We start from the raw sequence: 17,606 nt of genomic DNA, 5'->3' as shown, positions 1-17,606 counted from the left end.
GTGCTGGTGAATCCCAAAAGGTTAGTTTGCAGATGCAGCAGGTAATCAGGAAGGCGAATGGAATGTTGGCCTTCATTGCGAGAGGGATGGAGTACAAAAGCAGGGAGGTCTTGCTGCAACTGTATAAAGTATTGGTAAGGCCGCACCTGGAGTACTGCGTGCAGTTTTGGTCACCTTACTTAAGGAAGGATATACTAGCTTTGGAAGGGGTACAGAGACGATTCACTAGGCTGATTCCAGAAATGAGGGGGTTACCTTATGATGATAGATTGAGTAGACTGGGTCTTTACTCGTTGGAGTTCAGAAGGTTGAGGGGTGATCTTATAGAAACATTTAAAATTATGAAAGGGATAGACAAGATAGAGGCAGAGAGGTTGTTTCCACTGGTCGGGGAGACTAGAACTAGGGGGCACAGCCTCAAAATACGGAGGAGCCAATTTAAAACCGAGTTGAGAAAGAATTTCTTCTCCCAGAGGGTTGTGAATCTGTGGAATTCTCTGCCCAAGGAAGCAGTTGAGGCTGGCTCATTGAATGTTTTCAAGTCAAAGATAGATAGATTTTTAACCAATAAGGGAATTAAGGGTTACGGGGAGAGGGCGGGTAAGTGGAGCTGAGTCCACGACCAGATCAGCCATGATCTTATTGAATGGCGGAGCAGGCTCGAGGGCTAGATGGCCTACTCCTGTTCCTAATTCTTATGTTCTTTTTTATGTACATGAAACATAAAAAGTTAGTATGTAGGTACAGCAAGTGATCAAGAAAACAAATGGAATGTTGGCCTTTATTGCAAGGGGGATGGAGTATAAAAGTAGGGAAGTCCTGCTACAACTGTACAGGGTATTGGTGAGGCCACAACTGGAGCACTGCGTACAGTTTTGGTCTCCTTATTTAAGGAAGGATATACTTGCATTGGAGGCAGTTCAGAGAAGGTTCGCTAGGTTGATTCCTGAGATGAAGGGGTTTGACTTTTGAAGAAAGGTTGAGCCGGCTGGGCCTCTACTCATTGGAGTTTAGAAGGATGAGGTGATCTTACTGAAGCATATAAGATACTGAGGGGGCGTGACAGGGGAGATGCAGAGAGGATGTTTCCACTGTGTGGGAATCCAGAACTAGGGGGAATAGTTTAAGAATAAGGGGTCACCCATTTAGAATTGAGATGAGGAGGAATTTCTTCTCCCAGAGGGTCGTAAATCTGTGGAATTCTCTGCCCCAGAGATCTGTGGAGGCTGGGTCATTGAATATATTTAAGGTGGAGACAGATTTTTGAACGATAAGGGAGTCAAGGGTTATGGGGAACGGGCAAAGAAGTGGAGCTGAGGCCAAGATCAGATCAGCCATGATCTTATTAAATGGCAGAGCAGGTTCGAGGGGCCAAATGGCCAACTCCTGCTCCTATTTCTTACGTTCTTATGTTTCCTGCCCACTACCCATAACCCTCGACTCCCTTATCTGTCTACCTCCACCTCAAATATTTCTTGCCTGCACTGGACACCACACTTGTAGAAATCTCTGCATCACAGTCACACCCACCTCAATAATTTTTCCAAATCGCAGCTGTACCCTTTCTCCACACTAAACCCACCCCACCCGCACCTCTTGAAAAGAGAATGAAAAAGGCGAATGAAATGCCGGCCTTTATATCTAGAGGGCTGGAATACAAGGGTTAGAAGAAGCCCTGGTTAGACCAATACATGGAGCATTGAGAGCAGTTCTGGGAAGGATATATTGGCCTTGGAGGGAGTGCAGCGTAGGTTTACTGGAATGTCTCCAAGGGTTAAATTACGAGGAGAGATTACACAAACTAGGGTTGTATTCCCGGAATTTAGAAGATTAAGGGGCGATTTGAACAAAGTTTTCAAGATATTAAAAAGATTGGGGATACTAATCACGAGGGGACATAGCCTAAAAATTAGAGCAGGCCTTTCAGGAGTGAAATTAGGAAACGCTTCTGCACACAAAGGGTGGTAGGAGTTTGGAACTCTCTTCCGCAAAGGGCAAGTGATGCTGGGTCAATTGTTAACTTTAAAGCTGATAGCGATAGGTTTTTGTTAACCAAAGGTATTGTGGAATAAGGTGCAAAGTATATGGAGTTGGGTCACAGATCAGCCATGATCTAATTGGATAGCGGCTCAGGCTCAAGGGGCTAAATGTGCTCCTCCTGTTCCCAAGCACAACCTAACTTCCCATGAGCATGACTATCCTATATAAAAAGAGTTAAAAACAGCAAAATTGCAGTGCTTCCTTTGCCCGATTTCTTCCCCCTCACTTGCTCTTTACTTGATGATGTGGGTACAACGCCACAGGGAACAGAAGCCCCCCTGAGGGTACCTCGCCCAAATGGACATAGTGTGTGTGTGTGTGTGTGTGTGTGTGTGTCTGGACGGTGAACACCCACCAAGCTGTTTGACTGAGGAGGGCATCGTCGCCAGGTTGGAACCTGTCCTCATCCAACATCTCCGCGAGTGCACTCTACAGCCGGGATCGCTGGGGAGCGGTCAGGAGCAGGAACCCAGGCCCATTTCCTTTCCTACCCCTCTTTTCGAGTCCAAGTGCTGCCAATAGCAACTGAAGCAACCGCATTCTCACCCTGAGCTAAAGCCCGGATTGGGTACTGAACCTGGGACCATCTTGGTCTAAGGACTCATAAGAACATAAGAAATAGGAGCAGGAGTCGGCCATTTGGCCCCTCGAGCGTACTCCGCCATTCAATAAAATTATGGCTGATCGGATCCTGGCCTCAATTCCACTTCGCTGCCTGCTCCCCATAACCCTATAACCCTAACCTCCCTTAACATTCAAAAATCTGTCCATCTCCACCTTAAATACATTCAATGACCCAGCCTGCACAGCTCTCTGGGGCAGAGAATTCCAAAGATTCACGACCCTCAGAAGAAATTCCTCCTCATCTCCGTTTTAAATGTGCGTCCCCTTATTGAGACTATGCCCCCTAGTTCTAGATTCCCCCACGAGGGGAAACATCCTCTCTGCAGCTACCCTGTCAAGCCCCCTCAGAATGTTGCACATTTCAATAAGATCACCTCTCATTCTTCTAAACTCCAATGAGTACAGGCCCAACCTGCTCAACCGTTCTCAGTACCAAACTACGTCATGCACTCAACAACTGGGCAGCCTTTATTTTAGTGTTTAAGCCAAACAGTGTAAATGATTAAGTCAGAGACTACAATCTATCCATGTACTCTACAAGCAGCAACATGACAAGAGAGATTTACCTTTCCTCTTCAGCTTCTGCAAGGAGAACTCCTTTTCAATGGCCGTGACCTCCTCTGCGCTGATGAAATGGCGGGTGTTGTAGCTGATGCCAACTCGTTTAAGGTGCCCCCGTACATGATTGGCTAGACCTATCCCGGTGTGGAACTTATCTGGGCAGTAGGGACATTCCCTCTCTTCCAGCGGAAACATGCGCAATAAATTCCTGCTCAAGAGGTCTTTTGACTTTTTCATCAGGTCTATTGGCAGGTCTTCACTGGGCACCTCCCAAAAGACGCCCGTGTCTCCCAGTGCTTCCACGGAATAATCCAATTCCCTTTCTTCAGAGATGGGGTCACATTGTGAATAGCTTCCCATAGCTTCACGTTGTGAATGGCTGTTCATGGCTTTACGTTGAGAATGGCCGTTCGTGGCTTTACGTTGAGAATGGCTGTTCGTGGGTTCAGGCTGTGAATGGGTGTCCGTGGGTTTAGGTTGTGAATGGGTGTCCCCGGCTTCACATTGTGAATGGGTTTCCATGGGTTTAGGTTGTGAATGGGTATCCCTGGCTTCACATTGTGAATGGGTTTCCATGGGTTTACGTTGCGAATAGGTTTCCCTGGGTTTACATTGTGAATGGGTTTCCGTGGGGTCAGGTTGTAATTGAGGTTCCGTGGCTTCACATTGTGAATGGGTGTCCGTGGGATCACATTGTGAATGGGTGTCCCTGGGTTTACATTGTGAATGGGTGTCCCTGGGTTCCGTGGGAGAATCCAACTCCTTTTCCTCCGAGGTGGACACGCATTCCAAATGGCTCTCCATCTTTTCAAGCAATATTAAAGGAGTCATCCTCATCAATTGTCGATGTTGGTCAACTGGAAGATCGTGTGGCATATTGATGGTCTCCAGCATCTCTCGTGTTCGCTTCTTGACTGCTCTGGGCCTGCACGAGGCAGCGGTTGGTTCCGTCGACCTCCTTCGTTTCGTGGCGTGAGGGCTTCTTGCATCACTGACCTGAAGGCGGAGTCCTGGTGAACCCGAGGTTTTCAGCTCTAGATTCTCTGGTGACGAGACGTTGCAGGTTTTGCTTCCTTCAGCCCCACCTTCATTGGTCTTCGATCTCACGGCGCCCTTGTGGGCGGGAGAAGCGCTGATGCTCATTCTGGACGAGAAGTGCTCGGCTACTATTTTTCGGTAGGTCAAAGCACTTCCCCGATTCGCGCCACCGTCTCCGCCCACCTCCATTTTCTTCTTTTGCTGGCTGGCTGAGGGTTGGGTTGGCCCCCTTTGCGGACTGTAGCTGTCTTTGGCCAAGGCGGTGAAACGGGCTGCCCCCGTGCCTTCCCTTAGGCCCTGGTACCCGGGCAAGCCCATTGGCGGCTTGTACTGCGCATTCTGCGGCCTGCCCCGCTGCGCTGCGCCCACCAGCGCGTGCGTTTCCAACTCGGCCTTCTTCCTCTCCGAGGCGTCGGGCGCCATCTTGTTCTTCGGGCCCCCTGGGAAGGTATGGGGAAGGTCGCCTTGGTAGCGACAGGGGCCTGTGGCGGATGGAGGCAGCGGCACTCGCTCCGGCTTGCGTTCCACGTTGCCAGACGGCAGGAACCTCGGGGGGTTGTCGCCGTTGTCAGGCGTGCCGCGCGCATCCGCAGACCCTTGACTGGCAGAAGGCCGCGCCGACCTCTCCGGGGGGCGGCCTGGTTTCTGCGGGTGGAGAGGGGGCTGCTGGCCGAAATTGAGCTGGTCTTTGTACAGGCTCTCCACCTGCTTGGAGGAGGGGCGCTCCTGGTTGGCGTGCAGGCCCGCTTTAGGCCCCGGAGATGCCCTGGGCGGGCCTGCGGCCTTGCCCTTCGCCGCCGCCGGCAGCGGGTGAAAACGCAACCTGTGCTCCTCAAGGTCGTTGGCCGTGGCCGCCGGGAACGGGCAAAGCCGGCACGGGTGCGGGACCTTGTTGACGCGGGCCTTGGCGGGCTCTGGGAACAGCGCGGCCCCGAAGGCGGATGGGGGCGGCCCCTGAGGCCGGGCCGGGAGCCCCTCGGCCCGGGGGTCGCCCAGCTCCTGGATGGCCTCCATGAAGCTGACCCTGCGGGCCTGGTGCAGTCCCACGTGCTGGCGCAGGGCGGCCGGGTCGCAGAAGGTGTGGCCGCACTCGCGGCAAGCGAAGGGGCGAGGCCCCCCCGCCGAGCCCTCCTCGCCCCGCCCCTCGAAGTGGTCGAGCATGTGCCGCCGCAGGTACTCACGGTCCTGGAAGTAGACACTGCACTTGGTGCAAGTGTACAGGGACGGCTCCCCCGCGGGCAGGGGATTCCTCGTCGCCAGCTCAGCAGCCGCCACGTGGGCCTCCTTCTCCCCCTCGCGCGCCACGGGCAACGTCTTCCCCGGCACCGGCGTCAGTAATGGCTTGACGCAGTCCGCTTGGTAATCCCTGCCTGCGACCTGGTACCGGCTGGGTTTGTCGGGGTGGTCTGCTCTCGGCTCAAAGCCTTCCTCCGACTCCAAGCCTGCCACGTCGGCCGACGGGGCCGTGCTCTCATTGGAGATCGCTGTGCCTTCGATTGGCAATTCCTCGCTCTCGGACTCTTCCAACCCTTTGGCCGCCCGCTCCTCCCCTCCGCTCCCCTTGGCCCCGTCGGACACCGCTGAACAATCGGCCAACCCTTCGGGTCCTCTTTCTTCTTCTGCCCGCGCGTCTGAAGCAGACGGTTTGGCAGCGGGGGCCGGCTCGGGGAATTCCCCCGCCTCCGGATTCTCCTCGGAGGCAGGCGCCTCATCGCCCCCGGGCGGACGGAGTAGTTCGGGCATTCCTTCTGGGTCAGGGTCAGGGTCGGGGCCCGTTCCTTCTTCCACTGCACTCGGGCTCGCGGCCCTGAATGTCCCTGCCGCCGGTCCACGTGCGGCTTCCGGTGAGGTGGAGGTTGGAATGGAGTACTCCCCAGAGGTTGAAGGCTGCAGTGGCGCAACGCTGGAGGCATCATCTGAGGAAGACATTGCAACCGGAGCGCCGATCTCCTCGATTCTCGTCGGGCTGACGGCGGGCCCCGTTTGCACCGGCGCAGGCTCAATCAGGGCACCCCCATTTTGAGCAGCTGGCCCTCCCTGAGACACCTCCTTACCGTCGGGCGATTGTGCAACGACGTCGAACAAAGGGGCTGCCAGCTGAGTCGCCTCGGTCTCCTTTTTGGCGGCTTGGGCAACCTGGCCGGTTAGGCCGGGCCCCTCCGCACGGCCCGAGACCGGATCGCCGTCGAGGGTCGGCCCGCGGGCGCCCGACGGAACGGCCGAGGGAACCCGTGAAGATTCGTCGCCGCCACAGTCTGCGGAGGTTGCTCCAGTGGGCTGGGGAGGCTCCTCCACACAGTCTGTGGCCATCGCGGTCGAACAATCCCACGGCGCAGCTTGACAAAGGCTGAGAGTGTAATTGGTCACTGAGGTATTGGTCGGTTCAACGTTGCCACCACCGCTCCGCTGACTGAAGCGCTCATCCATCCCCGACCTGCACGCAGACACAGATTGAGACAGCATTATCAGGAGTCACAGCAACCCTCATTTATTTTGTGCATGTGTCTTCATCAAGGTGATTGATGACTGTGACCTTCTCCCCACCCCTTACTTTATATCCAGCGACAGCATGAAGCATGCAATCCCATTGTTGCAGTGAAAAAGGGCTCTCCCCCACCCCTTCATTCCCCTATTGTGCGCCACAACCAAGGCTTCGAATTTTAAAAAGAAACCCCCCCCCCAGCTCCATCAACTACATATGTTAGGTGACATTAAAAGATCATTTGACTAAACACCAAGCTTCAGGACTTGGGTGGGGGGGGGGGGGGGGGGGGAAGGGGGGGGGGAGTGGGGGGGGAGGTGATCTTATTGAAACGTATAAGATTCTGAGGGGGCTCGACAGGGCAGTTGCCGAGAGGATGTTTCCCCTCGTGGGGGAATCTAGAACTAGGAGGCAGAGTTTCAGAATAAGGGATCGCATATTTAAAAACAGAAATGAGGAAGAATTTCTTCTCTCAGAGGGTTCTAAATCTTTAGAATTCTCTAGCCCGGAGAGCTGTGGAGGCTGGGTCATTGAATGTATTTGAGGTGGAGATAGACAGATTTTTGAACGATAAGGGAGTCAAGGGTTATGGGGAGCGGGCGGGGAAGTGGAGTTGAGGCCAAGATCAGATCAACTATGATCGTATTGAATGTCGGAGCAGGATCTGCTCCTATTTCTTATGTTCTTATGAGAGTGGGGGGTTAAATATGGTTATAAGAACATTGCTGCATTTGGTGCTCAACTTATGTTACGTGACATCAAGAGATCATTTGATTAAACACCAAGCTTCAGGACTTGGGCAGAGAGGGGGTGGGGGGGTGGGGGGGGCTTAGAGGGAGGTGATCTTATTGAAAGGTATAAGATTCTGAGTGGACATTTTTTTTTCCACACATTCTCTCGCACGTTTTGTACAGACCTTGGTTAGACCACACTTAGAGCAATGCGTGCAGTTCTGGTCGGCATGTTATAATAATAATAAACTTTTATTTATATAGCGCCTTTAATGTAGTAAAACATACCAAGACGCTACACAACACGTTACAGACAAACAGATAAATTTACACCGAGCTACAGAAGAAATTAAGGCAGATGATCAAAAGCATGTTTAAAGAGAGAGGTTTTAACGAGCGTTTTAAAGGAGGAAAGAGAGGTAGAGAGGCGTAGAGGTTTAGGGAGGGAGTTCCAGAGCTTGGGGCTCAGGCAGCTGAAGGCATGGCCACCAATGATTGAGTAGTTATAATGAGAGATGTTCAAGAGACCAGAATTTGAGGAGCACAGACATCTTGTGGGATTGTGAGGCTGAAAAAGATTACAGAGATAGGGAGGGGCAAGGCCATGGAGTGATTTGAAAATAAGGATGAGAATTTTGAAATCGAGGTGTTGTTTAACTAGGAGCCAATGTAGGTCAGAAAGCACAGGGGTGATAGGTGATCTTGACTTGGTGCGGGTTAGTACATGGGCTGCTGAGTTTTTGATGTCTTCAATTTTACGTTATGTGGAATGTGGAAGGCTGGCCAGGAGTGAGTTGGAGTAGTCAAGTCTAGAGGTAAGAAAGGCATGAATGAGGGTTTCAGCAGCAGAAGAGCTGAGGCAGGGGCAGAGGCGGACAACATTACGGAGGTGGAAAAAGGCAGTTTTAGTTATGCCACGGATATGTGGCTGGAAACTCATTTCAGGGTCAAATATGACACCTAGGTTGCAAACAGTCTGGTTCACCCTCAGATTGATGCTCGGGAGAGGGATGGAGTCAGTGGTTAGGGAACGCAGTTTGTGGCGGGGATCAAAGACAATGGCTTCGGTCTTCCCAATATTTAATTGGAGAAAATTTCCGCTCATCCAGTACTGGATGTCGGCCAAGCAATCTGACAATTTAGATACCAAGCAGGGGTCGAGAGAAGTGGTGGAGAGGTAAAGCTGGGTGTCGTCGGTGTACATGTGGAAACTGACTCCGTGTTTTCGGATGATATCACCAAGGGGCAGTATATAGATGAGAAATAAGAGGGGACCAAGGACAGATCCTTGGGGGACACCAGAGGTAACGATGTGTGGGAGTGGGAAGAGAAGCCATTACTGGAGATTTTTTGGCTACGATTAGATAGATAAGAATAGAACCAGGCGAGTGCAGTCCTACCTAGCTGGACATTGGTGGAGACACGTTGGAGGAGGATGGAATGGTCAACATGTCAAAAGCTGCAGACAGGTCCAGAAGGGTAAGGAGGGATAGTTTACCTTTGTCAGTCACAAAGAATGTCACTTGTGACTTTGAGAGCAGTTTCAGTACTATGGCAGGGGCAAAAGCCAGATTGAAGGGATTCAAACATTGAATTCATGGAAAGATGATCACGGATTTGGGAGGCAACAACATGTTCAAGTACTTTGGACAGGAAAGGGAGGTTGGAGATGGGGCAATAGCTAGCAAACAAAGTGGGGTCAAGGGTTGGTATTTTCAGGGGAGGGGTAATGACAGCAGATTTGAAGGAGAGGGGACCAGTACCTGAAGACAGAAAACCGTTAACAATATTGGCTAACATGGGAGCCAGAAAAGTAAGTTGGGTGGTCAGCAGTTTGGTGGGAATAGGGCCAACAGAGAAGAGTTTGGAGAGATTAAGAGGGGAGATCAAAGGGAAACCAGAAAAAGATAGGAGTTTAGGGCTGGGGAGCCTCAGATGAAGTTTGACCCTATGGGCTAGGGGAAGGAAGGGAACTCGCAGAGCAAGCTGATCGGATGGTCTCAATCTTTGATACAAAGAATTTCCATGAGCTGTTAGAGGTGAGTGTGTTAGATACAGGGGAGAGGGGTTTAAGGAGACAATTAGCAGTAGAGAATAGTAGCCTGGGGTTATTTTGCAATCCAGAATGATCCTGGAATAGTGAGCAGTTTTATAGACAAGAGTAAGAACCGATAGTGTTTTATGTATTATAAAAAGGATATAGAGGCACTGGAGAGGGTGCAGAGAAGATTTGCAAGAATGAAACCAGAAATGCAAGGGTATACCTACCAGGAAAGGATGAACAGGCTGGGTTTGTTTTCTCTTGAAAAAAGAAGGCTGAGGGGTGTCCTAATAGAGGTCTTTAAAATTATGAAAGGTTTTGATAAGAGTGGATATAGACAGAATGTTTTCACTTGTGGGGTAAAGCATAACTCTAAGCCATTGATATAAGATAGTCACCAAGAAATCCAGTAGCGAATTCAGAAGAAACTTCTTTACCCAAAGAGTGGTGAGAATGTGGAACTCGCTACCGCAGGGAGTGGTTGAGGCGAATAGTATCGATGCATTTAAGGGGAGGCTGGACAAGTGTATGAGGGAGAAGGGAATAGAGGGTTACGCTGATAGATTTAGATGTGGAAAGACGGGAGGAGGCTCAAGTGGAGCATAAACGCCGGCATGGACTGGTTGGGCCAAATGGCCTGTTTCTGTGCCGTGTATTCGATGTAATCCTGTGTAAAAACCCATTGATTTCCCTGAACAAGACCAATAATTAGTGGTGGCAATGACTGGAAAGCACTGTATTGATGCTTGTAAGAAATGGGAGCAGGAGTATACCATACAGGCCCTCGAGCCTGCTCCGCCATTCAATAAGTGCATCGCTGATCTTCAACCTCAACTCTACTTTCCCGCCCAATCTCCATATCCCTCGATTCCCATAGAGTCCAAAAATCTATCTATCTCAGCCTGGAAATTATTCAGAAACTCAACATCCACAGCCTCCTGGGGCAGAGAATTCCAAAGATTCACAATCCTCTAAATGAAGAAATTCCTCCTCATCTCAGTCTTAAATGGCCAACCCCTTATCCTGAGACTGTGACCCCTGGTTCTACACACCCCAGCCAGGGGGAAACATCCTCCCTGCATCTACCCTGTCAATCCCCTTCAGAATCTTTTAGGTTTCAATGAGAGCACCTCTCATTCTTCTAAACTCCAGAGCGTATAGGCCCAATCTACTCAATCTCTCCTCATAGGACAAGGGATCATCCCAGGGATCAAGCTAGTGAACCTTTGTTGCACCACCTCTAATGTCCTTTCTCAAATAAGGAGATCAAAACTGTGCACAGCACTCCAGGTGTGGTCTCACCAAAGCCCTGTACAATTGCAGCAAGGCTTCCTTACTCTTGTGCTCCAACCATCGACCAATAAAGGACAACATGCCATTTGTCCTAGCTAACTGCTTGCTGTACCTGCATGCTAACTTTTTGTTTCCTGTATGAGGACACCTAAATCATGCAATCAGGAACAGGATCACTGAGCCAACACTTTTCACAGATGGGTGACCAGGGGTTCAAATGTCAGCCCTGTTGACAATAGCATTCTGGATCCTCCTGGGCAGTCCAGTCAGATCTTTGCTTGGTCGGGCAGAACAGCCCCAGTGGGTCACGAGGCTGGGGCAAAGGGCTCGACATCCCAGGGGAAGGGAGGCAGGAAGAGTATCTGTCACTGGATACCAATCATAGAGTTTTACAGCATAGAAACAGGCCATTCGGCCCAACTGGCCTATGCTGGTGTTGAGTCTCCTCCCACCTTACTTCATCTCACCCTATCAGCCTATCCTTATAGAATCACACAAGTGAATCATAGAATGGTTACACAGCATGGAAGGAGGCCATTGGGCCAGTCAAGCCCGTGCCGACTCTCAGCTAGTCCCACTTCCCCGCGGCCCTGCAAATATTTTTCCTTCAGATACTTATCCAACTCCCTATTGAAAGCAGTGATCGAGTCTGCGTCCCCCACCCTCCCAGCAGTGCATTCCAGATCCTAACCGCTTGCTGTGTCAACATTTTTTTCTTATGTCGCCTTTTGCCAATCACCTTAAATCTGTGTCCTCTGGTTCTCGACCCTTCGGCCAATGGGAACAGTTTCTCTCTATCTACTCTGTCCAAACCCCTCAGGATTTTAAACACCTTCATCACATCTCCTCTCAATCTGCTCTGCTCCAAGGAGAACACGCTCCCAGCTTCTCCAGTCGATCAATTTAACTGAAGTCCCTCATTCCTTCCTCCTGTGTATTTATCTAGCTTCCCCTTAAATGCATCTACGCTATTTCCCTCAATTACTCCTTTTGTGGTAGCGAGTTCCACATTCTCACTCAGTCTCCGAGTAAAGAGATCAGCAGCAGGAACTCTCAGCTGGCTTTACGCTTCCCTAGCCCAGGGGCATGGAAGCAAGGCATAATATTTCGACACTGGCTGCAGCTGGCAAACGATAGGGCGGGAAAAGACCAAGTGGCCCATGGAGCCTGCCCCCACTCCACCATAACTGCAGCCTCACGACTAAACAAACACCCCCACCCCACCCTAGCCATACAGAGAGTGGAGAGCAGCAGTTCCAACTGTCACAGGAGCATCCAGTCGTGCCCCGGTAACTGCCCCCAAAGGAAGTGGAGTGTGGGAAATTGCACTCCGCTTCCAGTGAGGGGTGTTAAGGCCAATTCTGCGGCTGGAGCAGGACTTCCACGCTGGGGGCTAAAACTCCCTGCCCCAGAAGGTTACCGCCCCCAAGATGGGAGCCTGTGCGGGGAGGCAGAGGGACGTTGAGGGGAGACGGGGGCGGGGGATAGAGGGGAGAGTGGTGGAGGTGTGGGGGGGGGGGGGTGGGCAGAGAAACCCAGGGCGGGGGTACAGGAGGGGCCACATTGCAGTGGAGGTCTGGGGGGGGCGAAGTGTGTTGGCGGGGCGGGCCTGGGGGCTCTGTGCCTTGGTGCAGGGAGTGTTCAGAGTGGGGTGGACGGGTTGACTGCGCAGATGGCGGTTGGTGGATGTGGTGTGGTTGGCGTCGCGGGGGCGTGGCTCCGGGGAGGCCGGGGCTGGGGGCTCGACATCCGGGGTGTTCAGCATTTGGGAAGGATTGACGGGACGGGGCGGGTTGGGTGCGGGGGGAGTTTTCCCGGTGTTGGGCGAGTCCGGAGCTGGGGGGGGGGGCACGCTCTTGGGATGGGGGGTGGGCTGTTTTGGGCTGAGATTGGGAGAGACTTCTTCACTGGGGAGTTGTTGGCCTGTGGGGTTCCCTGCCGCGGAGAGTTGTTGATGCCAGTTCATTGGATGTGTTCGGGAGGGAGTTGGATGTGGTCCTTGCGGCTGGGGGGGTCGGGGGGTGTGGAGGGGGAGGTGCTGGGGTGGGTGATCAGCCATGATCTTGTTGAATGGCGGTGCAGGCTCGAAGGGCCGAATGGCCTAGTCCTGCACCTATTTTCCATGTTTCTATGTAATCCACTGGAAAAGAAAAGACTTGCATTTATATAGCGCCTTTCACGACCACCGAACGTCTCAAAGCACTTTACAGCCAATGAAGTACTTTTGGAGTATAATCACTGTTGTAATGTGGGAAACGCGGTAGCCAATTTGCGCACAGCATGCTCCCACAAACAGCACTGTGATAATGACCCAGATAATCTGTTTTTTTTGTGAGGTTGATTGAGGGATAAATATTGGCCCCAGAACAGGGATAACTCCCCTGTTCTTCTTCAAAACAGTGCCGTGGACTCTTTTACATCCACCCCAGGGGGCAGACAGGGCCTCGGTTTCGCGTCTCATCCGAAAGACGGCACCTCCGACAGTGCGGCGCTCCCCCAGCACTGCACTAGGAGCGTCAGGCTGGATTTATGCACTCAAGTTCCTGGAATGGGAGAGGCAAAAACCACAGGGTCTATAAAGGGGAAAAAAATCCTCTGCAAAAATTCGCTTCTGATCCCCTCTCGCGTGCCCCCGCCCCCCCCCCCCCCCCCAACCCACACCCCCAACCCTGCTTCCCCCTCCGTCAGGCGATCAGAGCCAGTCCTGGAGATCTGGAAAGGCACAATGGAGGGGCTAGCACAATGCTGGCGCATTTACCGAGGCCTGCACTAAACAAATAATACAAGGCGAGGAAGCTCGACGCTGGATTAACACTTACTGACTGGGCTCCTTGTCCTGCGAGGTGCGGAGATACTGATGGTAGCATACCGTTGCTGGTTCACAGTAGTCTGTATATTGCTTCATTTCTGCTGGAAGAAATTCAGTCAAGGTTCAGATAAAAATCTGGTTTTCCACCCCCCCACCTCCCCAGCAACCCACCCCCAACTCCCACAGTCAGATTCACCAGGGTCCTTCAGCGCAGCGAATTCACCGTGAGTCGGCAAGGTGTTCTCGAGGCTTTTCTCGACTGGCGCAATGAGTTACAACACACAAAGGCAAGACATTTGCAGTACCGCTGGAGCCTTGTGGTGAGCTGTGGCAGGGTTCTGCCAATTTCCCTTAGAATACAGCTTATTCTCCCGAGCGAGGACAGATTTTATTCATGTTGCAGGGGTCACTGAGATTAACCTCTCCCTCCACAAATATTCTCTGAATCTCTTGCATGGCATTAGCATATATAATGTGTATAAATATATCTGTATGGATATGTATATACACACACGCACACACATACAGGAAGACAGATATACTTGTAGTTATATAGCACCTTTCACGACCTCAAAGCACTTTACAGCCAATCAAGTACTTTTTGGAGTGTAGTCACTGTTGTAATGTGGGAAATGCGGCAGCCAATTTGCGCACAGCAAGCTCCCACAAACAGCAATGTGATAATGACCACATAATCTGTTTTTGTTATGTTGATTGAGGGATAAATATTGGCCAGGACACCGGGGATAACTCCCCTGCTCTTCTTCGAAATAATAACATGGGATCTTTTACGTCTACCTGAGAGGGCAGACAGGGTCTCGGTTTAACGTCTTATCCAAAAAATGGCACCTGCGACAGTGTACATAGAAACATAGAAAATAGGTGCAGGAGTAGGCCATTCGGCCCTTCGAGCCTGCACCACCATTCAATATGATCATGGCTGATCATGCAACTTCAGTACCCCATTCCGGCTTTCCCTCCATACCCCTTGATCTCTTTAGCCGTAAGGGCCACATCTAACTCCCTTTTGAATATATCTAACGAACTGGCCTCAATAACTTTATGGTAGAGAATTCCACAGGTTCACAATTCTCTGAGTGAAGAAGTTTCTCCTCATCTTGGTCTTAAATGGCTTATCCCTTATCCTTCGACTGTGACCCCTGCTTCTGGGCTTCCCCAACATCAGGAACATTCTTCCTGCATCTAACCTGTCCAATGCCGTCAGAATTTTATATGTTTCTATGAGATCCCCTCTCATTCTTCTAAATTCCAGTGAATATAAGCCTAGTCGATCCAGTCTTTCTTCATATGTCAATCCTGCCATTCTGGGAATCAGTCTGGTGAACCTTTGCTGCACTCCCTCAATAGCAAGAATGTCCTTCCTCAGATTAGGAGATCAAAACTGTACAATATTCAAGGTGTGGCCTCACCAAGGCCCTGTACAACTGCAGTAAGACCTCCCTGCTCCTATACTCAAATCTTCTCGCTATGAAGGCCAACATGCCATTTGCCTTCATCACCGCCTGCTGTACCCGCAAGTCAACTTTCAATGACTGATGTGCTATGACACCCAGGTCTCGTTGCTTTTCCTAATCTGTCGCCATTCAGATAATATTCTGCCGCCTTGTTTTTGCCACCAAAGTGGATAAGCTCACACTTATCCACATCATACTGCATCTGCCATTCACTTGCCTACTCACCTAATCTGTCCAAGTCACCCTGCAGCCTCTTAGCATCCTCCTCACAGCTCACACTGCCACCCAGCTTAGTGTCATCTGCAAACTTGGGAGATATTACATTTAATTCCTTCGTCTAAATCATTAATGTATAATGCAGTGCTCCATCAGCACTGCACTGGGAGTGTCTGCCTGGATTATGGGCTCAAAGCTCTGGAATGCAGCATGAACAAGAAAAATAAAAAGAATTGCAGGTGACATAACCGTGTAGAACACATTACAAAATATAAAAACCCAGGCCCAGAAATTCGGTATCGCCCCATTTCTGGGCGGTAACACTCAGGGGGTGCGAGAATTAAGAGTCAGGCGCCGAAGACCCGCCGCTCGCGATAAATTCGGGTTACCACCCCCGCAAGGAAGTGGAGCGTTAAATCAAGCACTCCACTTCCTTCCTGAGGCAGGGCGGATGGCTCCGCACAGATGCACGCTCGGCCGCGCAATGCTGCCGCGTCCGAGGGGACCCTCCCTCCCTTAAAGGGACGGGCTCATGCTGCCGATTCTGCCAAGGAAGGACGGTACCTACCGGGAGCAGGGGCGGGGGGGGGGGGGGGGGGAGTGCCGTGCGATCAGCCTGGCACTGAAGCAGAGCGCCGGGTTGAGCGATCGCGGGACCAACCCCACGACCAAAGCGGCATTGGAGCAGGAAGCGATTTCCAGCAGCAGCCGCACACCTCCCCTTGAAATTCGGCCCCGATTGCGGCCGGCCGCCCAGTACTCGTCCCCTGAAGCTGTCACCGTCATCGCCCGGTGCTGCTTCGGGTGGCGAAAACCTATTCCGGGGCCCGGGCGCTAATGGGGCGATGCGCACGGCGATCCCGTCACCATCTCCGGGCGCAATGCCGCCGTGAAACTCCCGCCGAATTTAGCGGGAGGCGTTAGCAGCGCCCCGCGCCCAGGCGCATCCCATTTGCATCCCCGGGGGAGCTAACGCCTCCAATTTGCCACGTCCGTTCTCAGACAAGGCATTTTCCATTCATCTGATCTGTCTTCAGATCCACCTATGATTGACTTATGATTTTATTCTACTTGTCGCCTGTAGTTCCAGGATATCAGCTAGCGCATAGTACGCAAGTTTATGCTTTCAAAGTTACCTCAGAAAAAGTTATAGTGGATTCTTCGCCATGTTCTTAGATTAAAAATAAAATTAATTAGTTCGGGGGTGGGGGGGGAGGGATTTTCATTCTTAATATTCCTTTGGAGAGATCGGGAGCACAAACAGCAAATCATGGCATGCATTTTGCACGGTCAGTCTAGCTATCAGTCATAAAAATGTCAAGTACTTGTTTCTTTTTAAATTCGTTCGTGGGATGGCAAGGCAGCTTTTATTGCCCATCCCTAATTGCCCTTGAGAACGTGGTGGTGAGCTCCTTCTTGAACCGCTGCAGTCCTGGTGGTGAAGGTCCTCCCACAGTCCTGTTAGGGATAGTTCCAGGGTTTTGACCCAGCAACGATGAAGGAACAGCTGATGTATTTCCAAGTCAGGATGGTGTGTGACTTGGAGGGGAACGTGGAGGTGGTGGTGTTCCCATGCGCCTGCTGCCCTTGTCCTCCTAGGTGGTGGAGGTCGTGGGTTTGGGAGGTGCTGTCGAAGAAGCCTTGGCGAGTTGCTGCAGTGCGTCTTGTAGATGGTGCACACTGCAGCCAGGGTGCGCCGGTGGTGGAGGGAGTGTTGAAGATGTTTGCAGGCACTGATACATGCTGGAACTGTAGCCTGCCTGAAGTTTCTCGCAGAGGCACAGGCCCGACAGAAATATTATTGGCATTCCACACACACAACTTTTTCAAACTTACGTTCCTAATTATCGGGAATTTTATTACATCTTCATTATGTGACTAACTTTATTTTCAATAGTAACTGTTCCGTTAAATGGAAAAAAATGATAGCCACAAAGACTTTCAAAAAAATACGGTATGATTCGATTCATTCTCCTTCTCTCTTCTTTTATTGACAGATTTTGCTGACTGCGTAAGTAACAAAAACTTAAATTTACATAGTATCTTTAAAGGAGAGAAAGCGAGCGAGAGCGGGCGGAGGAGGGAGGGAGGAAACAAGCGAGCGAGCAGGGGGGGTGGGAGGGAAGGAGCGAGCGAGCAGGGGGGGGGGGGGGGGGGGAGCGAGGAGGAGGGGGGGGGGGGGTGGGGGGGGGGGGGGGGGCTAGGGGGGGGGGGGGGGGTTGGAGGAGGCCTGGGGGGGGGGGGGGGGAGGGGGGGAGGGGGGTAGGGGGGGAGCGAGCTGGGGGGGGGGGGGGGG

The 17,606-nt window shown here is 51.6% G+C and overlaps 1 protein-coding gene across 10 annotated transcripts in view; it reads right to left on the bottom strand.

Moving 5' to 3' along the window:
* The window catches only part of LOC139237968 (uncharacterized), a 142,132-nt gene that overhangs the window by 89,950 nt on the left and 34,576 nt on the right, over positions 1–17,606 (bottom strand). For all 10 annotated transcript variants that reach the window (XM_070867311.1, XM_070867313.1, XM_070867312.1 and 7 more), the window contains exons 4-5: positions 13,630–13,717; positions 3,231–6,697 (exon numbers count right to left, since the gene is read on the bottom strand). In XM_070867311.1, the coding sequence (XP_070723412.1) occupies positions 3,231–6,697; positions 13,630–13,717 (3,555 nt within the window). The remainder of the gene's footprint in view (positions 1–3,230; positions 6,698–13,629; positions 13,718–17,606) is intronic.

This window comes from Pristiophorus japonicus, chromosome 24 (assembly GCF_044704955.1).
Source record: "Pristiophorus japonicus isolate sPriJap1 chromosome 24, sPriJap1.hap1, whole genome shotgun sequence".
Taxonomy (NCBI): Eukaryota; Metazoa; Chordata; class Chondrichthyes; family Pristiophoridae; genus Pristiophorus; species Pristiophorus japonicus.
The sequence above is the reverse complement of the archived record's forward strand: the minus strand, read 5'-3'. Positions and strand labels throughout refer to the sequence as shown.